The 15,080-nt window shown below is 42.7% G+C and overlaps 2 protein-coding genes across 3 annotated transcripts; one reads left to right on the forward strand and one right to left on the reverse strand.

Annotated features, from left to right (window-relative positions):
- Positions 1-1,235: 1,235 nt before the first annotated feature.
- On the reverse strand, positions 1,236-2,091 carry LOC118778491 (cytochrome b-c1 complex subunit 9). The gene is made up of 2 exons (XM_036530024.1): positions 1,919-2,091; positions 1,236-1,724 (listed from the first exon to the last, which is right to left on the reverse strand). Exons 1-2 carry the CDS (start codon positions 2,057-2,059, stop codon positions 1,674-1,676), a joined length of 192 nt encoding a protein of 63 aa, XP_036385917.1. The 5' UTR covers positions 2,060-2,091; the 3' UTR covers positions 1,236-1,673.
- Positions 2,092-2,142: 51 nt separating this feature from the next.
- Positions 2,143-6,823, forward strand: zmat5 (zinc finger, matrin-type 5). Of its 2 annotated transcripts, none has more exons than XM_036529817.1 (6): positions 2,143-2,237; positions 3,287-3,487; positions 3,853-3,915; positions 4,084-4,164; positions 5,407-5,518; positions 5,754-6,823. In XM_036529817.1, the coding sequence occupies exons 2-6, from the start codon at positions 3,361-3,363 to the stop codon at positions 5,890-5,892; spliced, it is 522 nt and encodes a 173-aa protein (XP_036385710.1). In that variant the 5' UTR covers positions 2,143-2,237; positions 3,287-3,360; the 3' UTR covers positions 5,893-6,823. The 2 variants fall into 2 exon arrangements, with proteins under 2 accessions (XP_036385710.1, XP_036385709.1); XM_036529816.1 differs by having other exon boundaries at positions 3,290-3,487.
- The last annotated feature ends 8,257 nt before the right edge of the window (positions 6,824-15,080 follow it).

Here is a 15,080-nt window from a genome sequence, read left to right on the forward strand (position 1 = left end):
AACTCAATATCTTGTACATCTTGTACTGCAACTTGTCATCTTTGTGTATCCTATGACCTATGTCTTACTGCCATCTTGACCAGGTCTCACTTGGAAAAGAGAGCTAAATAAAAGCCAAATAAAAAATAAGTACAGTTCACCCGTCTGCTTTTCTTACAGACTGAACTTTGTCGCCCTCTAATGGTACGTTCTGTATTTACAACATGCGGTGGACTGCCACAGCACAGTGCTTCAGTCTCTGGTTTGCATTCAATAAAGATTTATTATAACTTCATCCGATATCATATTAAAGGTGATTTATACAACTTAACAGCATATGTAGATACTCAGTTATGATGAAATAATCTGTATTTCATCTGTATATAAAAACTTGTCTAACTTTTTCTGCTGTTGTGCTTTCAGAGTTAATCATCTGAAGTCGATATCTGAAAATTATATACATTCAAATTCACCAAATTCCTACTTCATCGTGTTGTGCTAGAATAAAAAAGGTAAGACTTGCTTAAATGTGACGGAGAACACAGCATTGTGACTAATTTGAATCTGAGCCCTTTGTCCATTTGCAGGGACAAAATGTTTGAGTAACAGTAAACTGCATTTATATATCAGCTTTCACGGTTGTCAAAGCGCTTGGGGTAAATGGGGTGGAAAGAGGAGGGATCTAAGAAGCCAATGAACGTTCGTGGATTAAACTCTTGTTTTAGGTGACAGTTCAGCCTGATTAACGACTACTTCTATTCTTCCCGCCGGAGATCCCACACCTTTTTCCTGCCCATCGTCACAAAGCTGCACTCTTATGAACCACCTCTTCCTTTTCCCCTAGAAGGAAACTACCATGCCCCCATCCCAGCACACCTTGTCCTTGCTTGACCCACCCTAATGGGAGGAGCCGACTAGCATCGCCCTCCAATCAACGACGACTCTAAATTCTGTGTCCTTCTGCGACATTGATGATGCTTCCGTTTTCGACAGCGACTGTACACTGGTTAATTAATCTCGCAAATGTAATATAAATAAGGTGCATGTTGCTACGCTTTGACTGCCTGACAAAGTACGTACCTTCCGCGGCAAACAAATACATTTACTGCGCGGATTAAATTATAACTAAGGCAGGCTAAACAGGCCTCAATTGACAATATGCCCAGATGAGAAGGAAGCAAAACCAAGGAAGCAAACACTGACCTATAATCAGTGTAGACATACACAAAACCAATCAATTAACAAAACATCCACCTGATTTTATTTTTATTCCAAAAAAATGCTTACCCCCTAGTTAAGCAGAATATCATGGGGCTTTCATATCATGTCAATGTACATCTGAGATTAAAGAAGAAAGACGTGTAGTTCATATTGGAATACGTAATTAGCCAGTTCATAGCTAAGAGAAACGCATGCTTAGGTTTTCATGTAATTTATTATCATTATTTTATTTAACATATTCACAAAAATCACGGGCGACTGACAGACAGGGTATCGCGTGCTGTTATTGCAGATAAGTGAAAGATGACAGGTCATCGATCCGAGATATCTGGTCCAGTCTAATTATCGGTACTCGGGAAGCTTCGACAGAACAAGTCCATTAGTAATGATGATGATGATGATGTCTTCACCAGGACCAGCACACGCACAGGAGTAAAGTCACAGACGAGATAATCGCGCCATCGACGCAGGCTTCATTCCTCGTCCTTTTCCTCGTAATTATGCTTGATGTGCTTCCACAGTTTCTGTGAAAACAAAGAAAACTGAGCTCAAAACGAAATAATACAACATTTACGTAGTGTGATTAACTGTCTACGTTGCCCATTTGGTATAGTTACATAGCTTCATTGCCAAAGTCTAGTTAGCTGACCGGCGAGAGGACGAAGACAGCTAACAGAAGGTCAGGTCTTTTGAGTCCCTGATCTGACCACAGACTCACCCCACGATTTAGTTGATCGAAAAGTGCGTCTCCTCCCTGGTCGAATATCCGTTCGAAGAAGACTGCTCCCACCATTATGGTGATAGCGAAGGTGGACGTTCTTCTAAAGAGCAGATTGTAGACTGACTTCGCCAGCGCCATGTTGTCGGATGGTAATTTCTGGAGTGCGGAAAGGGATATACGTCATAGACGTGATCACCATAGAGTGCAATCCTGAACTTTAGTATAGGTTTGGGCCAATGGAAGTCTACTGCCGGGACGCGTTCAGTAGAGTCGTGCGTGAATTGGCGTGTTTGGTAGCCTACATCTGGAAGTTTAGGTTTGTATCACTGTTAGTTTGCTATGTGTTGCAGTTTCCTCAGAGTCTGCGTACATAAAAAGTGATGCATATAACGCTGAAGATAGCTAGCTTGTTGAAGGACGAGTGTTGTGTTTACGTTGTTTTTGGCTGAAGGCTTTTCGATGAAGTTATGTGTGTGCCAGCTAGCTCCCTTTGTTTATCGAGGTATGACAACTAGCGTGTTTGTATAGGTGCATATTTTTATTTTGAAATATCTCATTCAGGATTGTATGACATTTCTAGTCTGCGTATTTTTTATGCATCCTTAATCTTTGGCGACGCGGAACTGAACAAATTGTGGATGCAAGTGCTAATCAGCTAGCCAATGGTAGAAGCACTAGGCAGCCATGGTCATAGTCCGTTGAAGATTTGGTCCTAAAGATATTGATAGATATTGGTTCCATCTAAATTTGATCATTGGTGTCACTGCCACATATGGCCGTTCCAAAGCAATTGGCGATGTCAGCAAAGTCTGTGGAAATTGTTTTAAACCAGTTCCACAGTATTACACTATGTAAACATTTCGTTTGGAAGCATGCTAGCTTGCAACGCAGGACAAGCAATGCATAGTTCGGCAGCTCATTTAGTGCAATAAAATCGATGCAGTTGTTACGGGAAACAAATTTGTGAGTGGTCTTGCTACATTTACTGTATACTGTGTATGTGCTAATGAACTACCAGGAAAAGATATGCACGAATTTAAACAATAGCGAACGGGTAACTAATGCCCGCACATTTTTCGGTGGCTATTTACTATGGCAAGATCTATTCTTTGTTTTCCTTGACATGATGTAAGTGTACTGTGTTAATAATTTACCCAGCAAGGAAATTTTGGTGTTTTATGGCATCCACTTGTATTTGTTTGGGGAAAAAAAAAAATATATATATTCATATTCTCTGTTCTGTCTTATCAGACTTGGAAATTAAATGCAACTATTTACCCACCAAAGCAGAATGAAACAGCATGGCTCATCATTTCAGGCTGCTTTCTAGTGTTATAGGTTACCGTGTGTGTTTGTGTGTCTTAGCAGTTTTCAGGAAAGAACAGGCCGTGACCCCTTCTGGAAAGTAGGACCTGGGCCGTAACGATCACAGGGCAAACATGGGGAAGAGGTACTACTGTGATTATTGTGACCGGTCCTTCCAGGACAACATGCACAACCGCAAGAAGCACCTGAATGGTGTCCAGCATCACAGGGCCAAAAAGGCCTGGTTCCACAACTTCAGAGGCAAGTTCCTCCTCATGTCTTTGCCTGCTTTGTTCTGCTGGAGTTTTCATTTCAGGGTTTGTGCTGATGTAGGTAGCTTCTTTGCTATGGTAGACTCTTTTACAGTTGCTCATCCTTGAGACTGAAAGTGACAACAGGCTGGAGTGTGACTAGAGTGTGTCCTTCCTATTATACCTATTACAACAAATGTCTCATGTGATACTTGCTGCGCCGGCCAGGATGCCAGCTCTGAGAAACCATACTGCCAGCCACTTGCATTTACCAGTGCATTTGTCTTAGCTGGCAAATGTACTGCTACCACCTATAAGCAGTTGTTCAGTTTAGATTCAGAGATATTGAAACCCTGACTTCCTTATCTTTTACAGATGCTGCAGCAATATTGGTTGAGGAGCAAACCAAGAAACCCTGCAGGAAGTTTATTCAGACAGGTGAAAGACCATAAGTAGTCTGCTTTATTAACAAGTGTTTGGAAATGTTGGATCTGAAATCATGAAGCAGGTTGCCTCAATTTAAATGTTTTAGAGCAGTGTGTCTTTGGTGGGTAGGGGCAATCTGTATTTGGATGTTTCAGGACAGTGTGTGTTTGGTTGTTTCAGGACAATGTGGGTTCGGCACAAGCTGCATTTTTTCTCACATGACTGAAAAGGACATGGCAAGCCTCAGACAACAGATTGAGGGTGAGTAGGGCTGGTTTCCACTAGGTGGTGCTATGAAACCACAGCAGGGGATATTGATGACACCCCCCGCCTCCCCACACATGTGTTGACCTTCTGTATCTCTGTTCCTGGATTTTAAGTGATGGTGTTGTGTACAGAGTGGATCTGGAGCAAATGGAGGTCACAGTCTGTATGTGTCAGAGACTGTACACTCATGAACATTCACACTTCTCTGTGTTTTCCAGTATTTAAGGTATTAAAGGTTTTTAAATTCTTTGTTTGTAAAACTGTATGGAAAAGGAGATGTTTTTAAGGACTTAACAATGAAAATTATACACCTGGAGATGGTGGTAGCAGACAGACTGGCTATGTGGTCAGTACAGGGTGTAGTGTTCTCGTCATGGATTCAACTGACACTCATTGTGAGAGGGTGCACATACTGATTCTTCCTTTTCCCTGGCAGTGCTGATAGGAGGGGCACAGCATTGATGATACAATTCACAACTGAGTGTAGGCTTTGTATATGTGTGCTGAGGCAACTCTTTAGAACCTCTCTCTAAACTCTCCTTAACTCTGTACATAATATGAAACAGGTGCCCTCTGAATTGGGTTAGGTGGGGTTTCAGATCAGGTGTGTTGCTCCAGCCTTACTTTTGAATTTATCCCCTGGGTGAACTTTGGCAATAATGGTCTGTTAGTTTCGAGAGGAACAGCAAAATGAATGAATGAATGAATGACAGACATCTGTCTGGGCTTTAGCTCTTTTCCCTGGCCTCTATAGAGACACCAGCTAGTGGGGATGCGCTGAAGGTCAGTTTTGAAATCAGTGCTTTAGATTAAATCTGGCAGGCCAGCACGAGCATGCCGGTCCCAAGATGGCTGTCTGTATCTCATTACAGTAAATGTTCTCCGATTAAACTGCCAAATGCTGCACAGAAAGAATGACTGCATAGTGACTAAACAAAAGATAACTGAATCATAGCAAAGATGTTTTATTCTATCTTATTGTACATAGAACATAGTGGAGGCAAGTGATAGTCATATGCAATAGAAGTGAGGTGAGGGATTATCGCTAACCCTGGAGATTACGTGAGTGACTGTAACACGCAAAAGAAGTGAAAGTGAGAGATTATCAAACTGTGGAGGTAAGGTGAGTTGTTGTCGCAGGCAACAGAGTTAAGGTGAAGGATTATCACACAGTGGAGATAAGGTGACTGAGTGTCATGCGCAGTGGAGCTCTGAGTGGCGTCTGTTCATTTCCAGATGAAAAGCGACGGAAGGAGGATCCTGAGGAGGGGGCGCCGTGCCCTGAGCGGAGCGTGGAGGAGTGGCTGGCCAGGAGGGAGAAGAGGAAGGAGGCTCTCCGCACGGGCAGGTAAGGAGCAGTCTGAACCTGACCTCCACGCTTTGCACAGGAAATCGAGAGAGGGTCTGGGCCAGGCTGACCTCTGCTACCTAAAGAAGAAAATGTGTCTATGCTTTTGAAGATTTTATTTGATTGTGATAAGCCTATGGATCACAGGGTCTGTGATAATGAGATGGTAGAACTGGAGAATGGAAAGATTTGAATGTAGTCATGGTTCACGCTTTGTACAATCCTCTGTTTCCAGCTTGATGGAAGAGGAAGAGGAAGAGGATCCCTCTATCGACTTGCCCCCACATTTTATCTCGATCCCGGACCTTCCCCCTTCCCTGCTGCCCCCACCACCTGGAGGGTGGAAGGGTGTGCCCCGTACAGAGTGGGGTTAAAGGTCATATCCCACACAGAACAGAACTAAAAGTCATGTATACATTTGGGATGGAAGGCTGTGTCGTCTCATCTGTCTTGGGGACAACTTCTGCTGCCTGGATGGACAAAGTGCACTTTTCTCCACGCCCGCCAGCTTGTTTGGGAGGGCGGTAGATTTTGGGACTGAGGTTGAACAGCCAGTCACTGTGGGACTGCATACAGAAGCACAACCTGTTCCAGTTCTAACTTCAGAGAGGCACATCACTTTGGTGCAGACAAAAGAAATTAAGTTGGGTACACAATGATTAATTGATCTGTTTTTTGAGGTCTAAAGATACATGATGTAATTATTGTATTGAAGTACACTAAACATTGAAGTACCTAACAGTCACAGAAAGTGCTCACAGTCACACAATGTCTACATGCAGTGAATTCACTGAAGATCCATCTTTGTGATGCCTTTGGGTCAGAGTGGTATGAGTTGGGTTAGAATGGTATGAAGCCAGCTGAAATTGTCAGCTATTCTACAACTGTAAGCTAGTTCAGTAGTGAGTTATTGCAGTACCTCTTTATAAGTCATTGAATAGCATCAAACATAAGCCACATTATGCTGGCAGATTTTTTGTATTTTTAACTGTAATATATTTGTAATTTTCCCAGTTGATTTATTGGAGGATCTCAAATGCTAATCTTTGTCCACCATGAGCTGTGTGGACTACAGTACTCCCTGCTTTGAAAGCAATTGCTACAGAATTTGCTTACTAGCCAGCTACTGTGTGGGAAGGGTAGAATTCAAAGTGCTCTCAAAATGAATGAGAAGGGGTTGATACAGGGTGAAATTTGAATGCTTTTTAGAGTCTGAAGAGGAATGTATGCAACCACAAACTCTGACCCCCAGAAGCCAGTTGGTGGGTTATAACCACTGAGCGTTATGGGGTGTTAGATGAGACTTTTAACAGAAACAATGTGAACATTTGTCCATTTTAGCCTAATAGTAGAACACTGCTCTGTTGTATGTACCCTTAGGAATTCCTTTGAAATCTTCTTAAATTTCTTCATGTCTGTATTACTTTACATTAGACTTTGTAATAATTACAATTGAAGTTTTGTGTTTGAAATTTGTGTACCTTCTACCTCCCCTTCTCATTTTTGAGTATGTGTGCTTTCAAAGGTGATGGGGTGGAGCTCTGATCCCTGGATTCCACTTTAGGTACTGGTAAGCTAGGAATAAAGTGTCTGAGTAATCTGCCAGTTGTAGTTAAGCGTAGTTTAAATGTTAGGAAGAGTTTCAAGTTTGAAGTTTATTGTCTTATACGTGATAACAATGCAACATCATTACCGGGAATGAAATCCTTAGCCTCAGAGCCAACTCTGCTTTATATAATAAATAAATAAAATAAGTAAAATAAAATAAGATAAAAAATAAATAAGATAGTAAACAATGTAACAATGTAGCAGTGTAAACAACAGTGCAGTGCAATATTAATATAGTTAAAGTGTCTAGAGGTAAAAAACAATGTAAACTGTGTAAACATTAGTCTCTTTAAAGTGGCCAGTTGTGTGAGGTAAAGGTCCATTCACTAGTGGTGAGTGTATGCTATGTGTATGGTGTGTGTGCGCAAGTGTTAGTATCAGCAGTTCAGAAGCCTGATGGCTTGCGGGTAAAAACTGTCTCTGAACCTGCTGGTTCGGGCCCAGATGCTCCTGTACTGCCCTGCCAGATGGCAGGAGCGTGAAAAGTCTGTGGCTGGGATGACTGGGGTCAGACAGGATCCGCTGTGCCTTCCTCCTGCAGGGCTGGCTGTAGAGGACCTGGATGGCTGGCAGCTCAGTCCTAGTGATGTGTTGTGCTGATCTGACCACCCTCTGCAGAGCTTTGCAGTCAAGGGCGGTGCAGCTGCCGTACCAGGCCGTGATGCTGCCGGTCAGGATACTCTCGATGGTACACCCGTAGAAGTTGGTGAGTGTACTGGAGTCCATGCTGAACCTCCTTGACCATTTGTATTGCCTTGGGACAATACAGGGATAAGGTGGAGGCATGTTACAGTGGCTCCAACACCAGGCACATGTGGAGTGGGCTAAGGACCATCTGGTTTGGGCTGCCATCTGTAGTGCTTGCATTTACTGCATTCCAGATCACTGTGTTGCTCTCTGCTCCCCAGTAAACGCAAGGTTTGATGCTGAGTACTGATCTGAGATCAGCCCTACTGAGGTGGTTAAGGATTAGTGAAGCAGAGAAAGTACACCTTTTCATGAGCTCGATACAGCCAAACAGACACTTTCCCAGGGTTGATTATAAAATACTTCACTTTTGCCAGAGACCCATAAACTGGTTCAAATTCTAGTCAGAGATACGGGCTAAAAGATAATGTTAAAGTAGTGATACTTAGTGATGCACAAGCCTTGGGTGCCCTTTGAATAAAGAGATGAATGATTTACAGAAGTAGGGAACTCTGGAGGAACCCAAATCTCATTTTCAGATGGATTCTCTAAGGTACCGTTCTTTCTCACCTGCCCTGAAAAGAGTCGTCACTGGGACTCGGGCCTTTTGTGGCTGTCTTCCATTTACTTTTAATAAGTTTGAACTTCAGTGGTAAAGAACAGGAATAAAAGGTGTAAAAATGTCCCCTCCTGAGACTCCGGTACATTATGAGCTCCCAGAGGGGCCCTGCCTGAAAATTGCCATTTGCTGGTGCAGTGCAGTGAATAATGGTATTCAGCAGGCCAGGAGCAGAACGCCAGCTATCTCACAAAACATATCGTTTCCCTTCTGCTTTTGCCTTTCTTTGAAAATGCAGCCCATTCAGTTCATTTCTTACCTCATGGGCTTTGTCTTGCGCTTGGTGGTGGCAGATCTTTAGTGTGCTCCGTCTTCTGGATTAAAACTGCCTCTAGCCTTGATGGCATCAGACTGTCCTTGCTGAGGTTGCAGGAACAACTAGAATTAATTTCCAGAATGGCATTGTGCTCTGATGAATGGTGCACCTTTCTTTTCCACACAAAGGTTGTTGGCGTGTACAGTGCACAAGCTGGTTCTCTGGTCAGTTTGACATGTGGAGAGACACCCAACTTTTTGCCTCTGCAGAGACTTCAGATGTTGCATGACAGTCAACAAGTCAGTGGGCACTTAGTAATACATGAACGGCACGGGAGATTTAATGCCTCTGTTTCTGTTGTTGACCCAGATTTTAGCAAATGAATTTGTACAGGAAGCTGTGGAAGGGTTTTTTTTTCAGTTGATACTCTGAAGCTCATTTCAGGCTAATTGTACCAGTGGCATTGAAAGCATGCCATAAACGTTGCAGGGCCCTCCTTTGAGGATTGTTTTCCTGGGTCCAATTACAGTGGAACACAGCAGGGGAGACGCAGCCATGCACAAGCGTGATTCACTGGCAGAAGAGCATTATGTCCTGCTGGACGTGACTGTCTCTTCCGCGCGTCCTCGGATTTCACTGAGGTGGTAGAACTGCGACATTGTGGCAGCGCTTGAGTATGTCGCGGTGATTATGTGTTGTTGGTGGATGCATTGGACCACCCGTGCAAAGTTGCATTGGCACAGAAAAGTGGCTCTGGGTTTTAAGGATTTCATTAAAACAAACATTTTGTGTGCAGAGACACCAAGCCGCAAACCTGGTGCTTTGTTTGGTTGTAGAATTTATTAAAAAGTAAATTTGTTTGTGGAAGCAAAATTAAGAATTTGTATTTGCCAGCATCACGTGTGATTTGTAAAAGTTCTAAAAAAAAAACCCCTCATCTTGTGATGAATTGGACTAATTCTGTAAGTGCATATTCTGTGGTCAGACTGAAGGTAGTCTTATGAGGTGAAGGCATAACATTCAGCTTAATCTGTTAGTGTGATAATGCTGATGTGAAACGCATGGCCCTTGCAGACAACATAAAAGAAAAGAAGAATGTGTCTGAATAGAGTCTGAGGGTGAATGCTGAACGTGCACTGAAAATCTGTGAGTCTGCCAGTTTCTGTGAAATACCAGAGATGTGTTCCTTTCTGTATTTTAAGAGGAAAAGGGTCTTCCTCCTCCTCCCTTCCTCTGTCCCTTCCAGGGCAGCAGCTGTGAAGAACGTTTTGGGTACAGATGGTACACGATGCAGTTTATACTTTCTTTCACTGATGAAAGCTTGCAGAGGACTTGGCCCCAGGAAGAGACAGACACAGACTGATGCCCATTATTCCATGGGCCCTAACAGGATGCTAGGTTTGGGGGGGGCTGGGCCTGTCAGCGGGAATTTGGGGACCACAGCAGAGCCTGAATGTCACTCGGTGGAATCGACTCGTCGACCACGGCTGTGCCAGGGCCTGGGATTGAAATTTGGAGGCGGAATGCCCAGGGAGAGCACACTCAGTCTGGCTCTGATTGCTTCTGTGAGGGAGACTGAAAAACAATTAGCCTCTCAGGCTGTGTGAATTTCCCCTCCTAGCGTGGGTGAGTATTACAAGTGCTTGCCCTGTGTCGCAGTGAATGGCTTTTCTGTAAGCTCTAATGCCTCCCAGCCATTCCCCCCCCCCCCCCCACAGACACACACACACCTTCCCCTACAGCACGGTGAAGGGTTCCAGCTGTCGCACAACAGTCTCTTACCATCAATGTGAGGCTGTAGAAATGTTCAAGGCTGTGAGAATGTCAAGATGGCAGAGTGTCAGAAATCATTAGTACATCAGTAAACATTTAATTCAGAAACAACAGAACAAATTGCACACACTGGATGAATATTGAGGACCTACAGCCTGTGCAAAGGAAAGTGTTGATTGGGAATGCAAACAGATACTTGTTTCTACCCCACAGTGATTCACTCACCTCATATCATGAAAACTGTTCAGAAAGTATTTCAATCAAGCAAAAGCCACTATTCTTCAGTGTGGCGTAGTGATTAGAGGAAGGTTACCAGAAGGTTGGAAACCTGGGAGGACCCCTGCCATTGCAGTGGGGTACTTATGTTGAACTGCTCCAGTAAATATACTTCTGTATAAATGGAAGTATGTTTAAAACATGAGCTTGGGATGCACAGAAGGACATTGCCAAGCAAATAAGGAAGAAGGCTTTCTTCTACGGCACATTTTGTTACTTTACCAAGCCATTATGGCTCTGCACAAAACGCTGGTGCTACATGTGTAACAGCTTATGTGGTGGCACACAAGCTTTTAGTTTTTTTTTTTTTTTTTTTAAGCTGAGTGGAAGCTGCACGCTTGACTGAAAAGGTGAATAGATGTTGCAACAGACAGTTCCAGGCCTTGCTTTGTGTTAGAGAGGGACATGGTCTTCCTGAGCGACTCTTATTTTAACAAACAACCTTGGAGCCAGAGGGAAATCAGAGGATTAAACACTCCTTTTAAAATATTCCATGTTCTTTTAAAACTTAAAGGGGAGGGGTGCAGGGGTGTTTGGTCTAATAAAAATGAATTTTCATTAATATCTGTGCAGTCTTGCTTGATTTGAACAGCTCCCACAATTATTTTAGGTCCTGTAACAATTAATTGAAAAACAAATGAATTTGAGGCTGATTACTGAACTCACTAATCGATGAAAATAGATGGAAATATTTTCCACACCTCCAACAGCACATTTGTTAGACAAAGGACATTGATCAGGTACATAACAACTAGATTTCAAATTCAGGAAAGCGTTTGGTTAACAGCTCAATCAAACCTGAGTCAGTCACAGCAAAACCCAGCATCACAGTAGGTTATTGATTCAGTGTTCGAAGTGGAGCATCCCAAAATGATTAAAATTTTTTAAATTTTTGAGTTATGTACTGTGACAAGTGACTTTCTTAAATTGTCAATGAGTTGTCCTGTGATTAGATCTCTTCAGCTGAATTTCTGTAGTGGTTTGTGCTTTGATGGAATGGTTCATGTGAGGCTGTAAGAAGTGCAAGGTCCAGTGTGGTCAGTTAGCATACAGCAGAGTTGGCTTGGACTGATATTCCTACACTGTCCAGTGAGCATCTATATGTTCACCAGACACAGTTGGAGACCCACAGACAAGAATGCCTCCTGTGTTATCTTAGGTCCCGATTTATTAAGAACACTGTTAAGGGTAGCTATTTTGCCCACTCAATTAAAGACATTGTGCATGCAGTGTCATTTTTGCAGGTAATCTCCTGAGCGTACATCTGCAAATGATGACAGCAGCAAGCAGCCAGATTTAAATATGGGGCGTTCTTTGGAAAAAAAATATGTGTGTTGTGAAGTGATTTGATTTTGAACATGCTGGAATTACATCTGCAAGCACCAGCTCAGAGAAATATGTAAGCTAAAAATGAAACCTGCTTCACAAGAGCTTGAACTGTTGGCACAAGAGGCAAATCAAGACATTGCAGAGCTACAGCTATGAAATACTACTATCAAAAGAATAAATGTGATGTGGAAAAGTATATGGGGTAAATGCAGTTGGAAAAATAAAAAAAAATGGTATATGAAATAGAAAAGATGGCAAGATCTGAGGTGCCATACAAAGTATGCTTTCCACTCAGCCATACTCTTTGATTATGTCCATGTATCCTCACAACAATGTCAGCAACCACTAAAATAATCTACAGTAGAGCAACAGTTAACACCTGCCATCCCCACATATTAATGTAAATGTCCAGCTACCATTCCTGTAATTGCAGGAATCGCTGGATTTACCATTGAGCCTTGTTAAAGCACACTAGTTGTTATACAATGATTAGCATTTTCTTCTCCCACTATTTTGCACTTTCCCTTAGGAGCGCCTACAATGACCTATTCATTCACATGAACTGGCAAAAAAGCCACATTGTAATTTTAAACATATTTATTGGATGGACATCTAATATATCCTACTTATGTGCTTGTGGATTGCTTATCTTGTAAATAAAACAGATGCTGAATGAGATGAGCTGCAGTTTATATGTTTGTATTCTCATGGTAAAATACACCCGAGCATCATCATGCAGGCAATGGAGCTTCTCTCAGGCAAAAGGGCATCTTTCTCCATATTGCGCCCCAGTTGTGTTTGGCACTGAAGCACTCCCCCATTAGAAGCAGATATCTGGAACTCTGACCCAGCCTTTATTCTCACTCGATTCCCACACTAGCTTTGGGCCTGTCACTAATACTGAGCCTTAGGGCTAGTCCTGACAGGGCAGAGCCAATTTATGCACTGCAATATGCAGGCACCATTTTGTGTCCAATTTTATATTAGAAAACCACTAAAGGTCTGCGGAGGCTTAATCCTATTTTGAACTGGACTGAACTGGGATGGGTATAATGGCAGCCTCACTGATGTCAGTTTATTTCTATGCCTCATACAGAAAACTGCAGTTGTGTGGGCAGGTGGTTCCGTGGTTCTGTGGTTTTCCATTTCTATTGTTCTGTAGTTCTGTTCATGAAGGTTAATATGCTATACAAATGTAAGTTGCGAGGAAGTGCAAGGGAAGGAACAGATCACAATCATTGGGGCTTTAATTGGTTTCTGCACCACATCAGAGACATAGCAAACAATACTCCATCTGTCATTTTCTGGAGACGGTTTTTTCCTCTGCTATTTTATAGTGCTTTCATTCTCACTTAATTAGGGGAAATTATATTTTTAAAGGCAGACTTTTTTACTTTTACTACTATTTGCAGAACTGTCTGGATTGGAAAGATTTGCTCTGATTAGTAGACTCAATGGGATTTGCAGACAATTTGCTAAATTGTTTGGGGTCACAGACTCATGTGGACCTCAGAACCTTTTAGACTTGCAGGCTCGCTTGGGTTTCGCAGACTCTTTTGGACCCACAGAGTTGTTTGGCAGTGTATAGGAGCTGTGTCACAGCCTGTGTCTGCAGTGATGGGAGCTTGTTACAGGTCAGGCCGCCTCCTGAAATCAATCACAGCCCTTAGAGGGTATTTGACGGACAGGCGATGGCCACCAGAGGCTCTCAGATCGCCAAGGGGACTCTGGAGACGGTCATATACACCCTGCCAGTCCCCCTGTCTGATGAAATGTCTCTCTCTCAGCCCTGAGGGCTCAGCGCAGCTGCCAAGAGTGATAGATCTGTCACTAGCGCTCCATCTCAATCCTGTGATTGAGTTATGAAGCAATCTGCCCCATTACAGCCAGGTTAGAAGGCTGTAAGGAGTCCTCCTTCAGCACAGAGGGAGCCACTGCTGCTTGAGTGCTGAACTTAGAAACAGGCTTGTTCCAATTATCCAGAAAACCTCAAATCCCTGTTTTTGTGACAGTCTGTATTTAGTGTTCTGATAGCAATGGGCTTTAGATCAAAATCCTACCAGAGCATTGGGAAATAAAACTAACAGCTAACAAGGAAACTTTCAAAGATTTGTGAGCCCCTTCAGGAATAGAAACAGCATAATAGAAAAAAGCTTGACCCTCTGGTGAAAAAAGCCACCAGAACAGAATGAAAAGTGCCTAGTGTTTGCAAGGCCAGGGCCTTTCCAGACAGTGGCATCATTCTACTCATATGACATTGAAAATTTTGTTTGCTGTCTGCACATAAAAACATAATGATATTTGCACAGGGTGACATCTCACGTGGGGACATCAAATCCCTGCCGTGGCGGAGGGCTGTACCAAAGGAGGGGATGATGAAGGAGTTGAATAAACCTATTCCCAGAGGTCTGAGTAATACCTTGTGGTTCAAATGACATTACTTACTGTTAGATGGGCGAGGCATGTAGAGTTTCTCTTATGTTTCCCCAGCAGAAAAAAGGAGCATACAATATCTAAGAATTCTAATATTCAGATAACACTTACATGTAAACCAGGCTATCCCCACACTGACAATATATAAAGAAACTTTATTTTTGCCCTTTTGGCCTTCAGTTTCAAGAGAATATTAATCTCAAGACTATTTAGAAGACTATTTAGAGGATCAGACCATCTTTAGAGGTATGTATTGGATTATTTCTCCTGGGTTTTCTTGACTGGGATTCATGGTTCAGAAATGCCTTGTTTCAAGTGCACTGATCTGTAGCCTGTGTGTCTTTGTTTCAGTGTACATAAAAGTGAAGATGAAAGAACGAATGTTTCTGAGGGATTGTATCTGAAGAAGAGAGCCCACTGTACTAACTACGCTGTGCAATACTGTACCAGTATCCTCCATTCCATTGACTCCATTGGCAAAAATGGTAAATTAAGTCCACTAATCTCTGAGATTTTTATTTTATTTTTTTTTTTTTTTTGGGGGGGGGGGGGGGGGGGGGTTCTCATGTGAAATGTATTCA

This window comes from Megalops cyprinoides, chromosome 5 (assembly GCF_013368585.1).
Source record: "Megalops cyprinoides isolate fMegCyp1 chromosome 5, fMegCyp1.pri, whole genome shotgun sequence".
NCBI lineage: Eukaryota > Metazoa > Chordata > Actinopteri > Elopiformes > Megalopidae > Megalops > Megalops cyprinoides.

Excerpts from the sequence above, each read along its gene's own strand:
- LOC118778491 (XM_036530024.1), bottom strand. The coding sequence starts at position 2,059 with ATGGCGCTGGCGAAGTCAGTCTACAATCTGCTCTTTAGAAGAACGTCC. Across the intron at positions 1,725-1,918 it reads TCGATCAACTAAATCGTGGG|AAACTGTGGAAGCACATCAA; the intron begins GTGAGTCTGTGG and ends TTGTTTTCACAG.
- zmat5 (XM_036529817.1), top strand. The coding sequence starts at position 3,361 with ATGGGGAAGAGGTACTACTGTGATTATTGTGACCGGTCCTTCCAGGAC. Across the intron at positions 3,488-3,852 it reads CTGGTTCCACAACTTCAGAG|ATGCTGCAGCAATATTGGTT; the intron begins GCAAGTTCCTCC and ends TATCTTTTACAG. Across the intron at positions 3,916-4,083 it reads CAGGAAGTTTATTCAGACAG|GACAATGTGGGTTCGGCACA; the intron begins GTGAAAGACCAT and ends TGGTTGTTTCAG.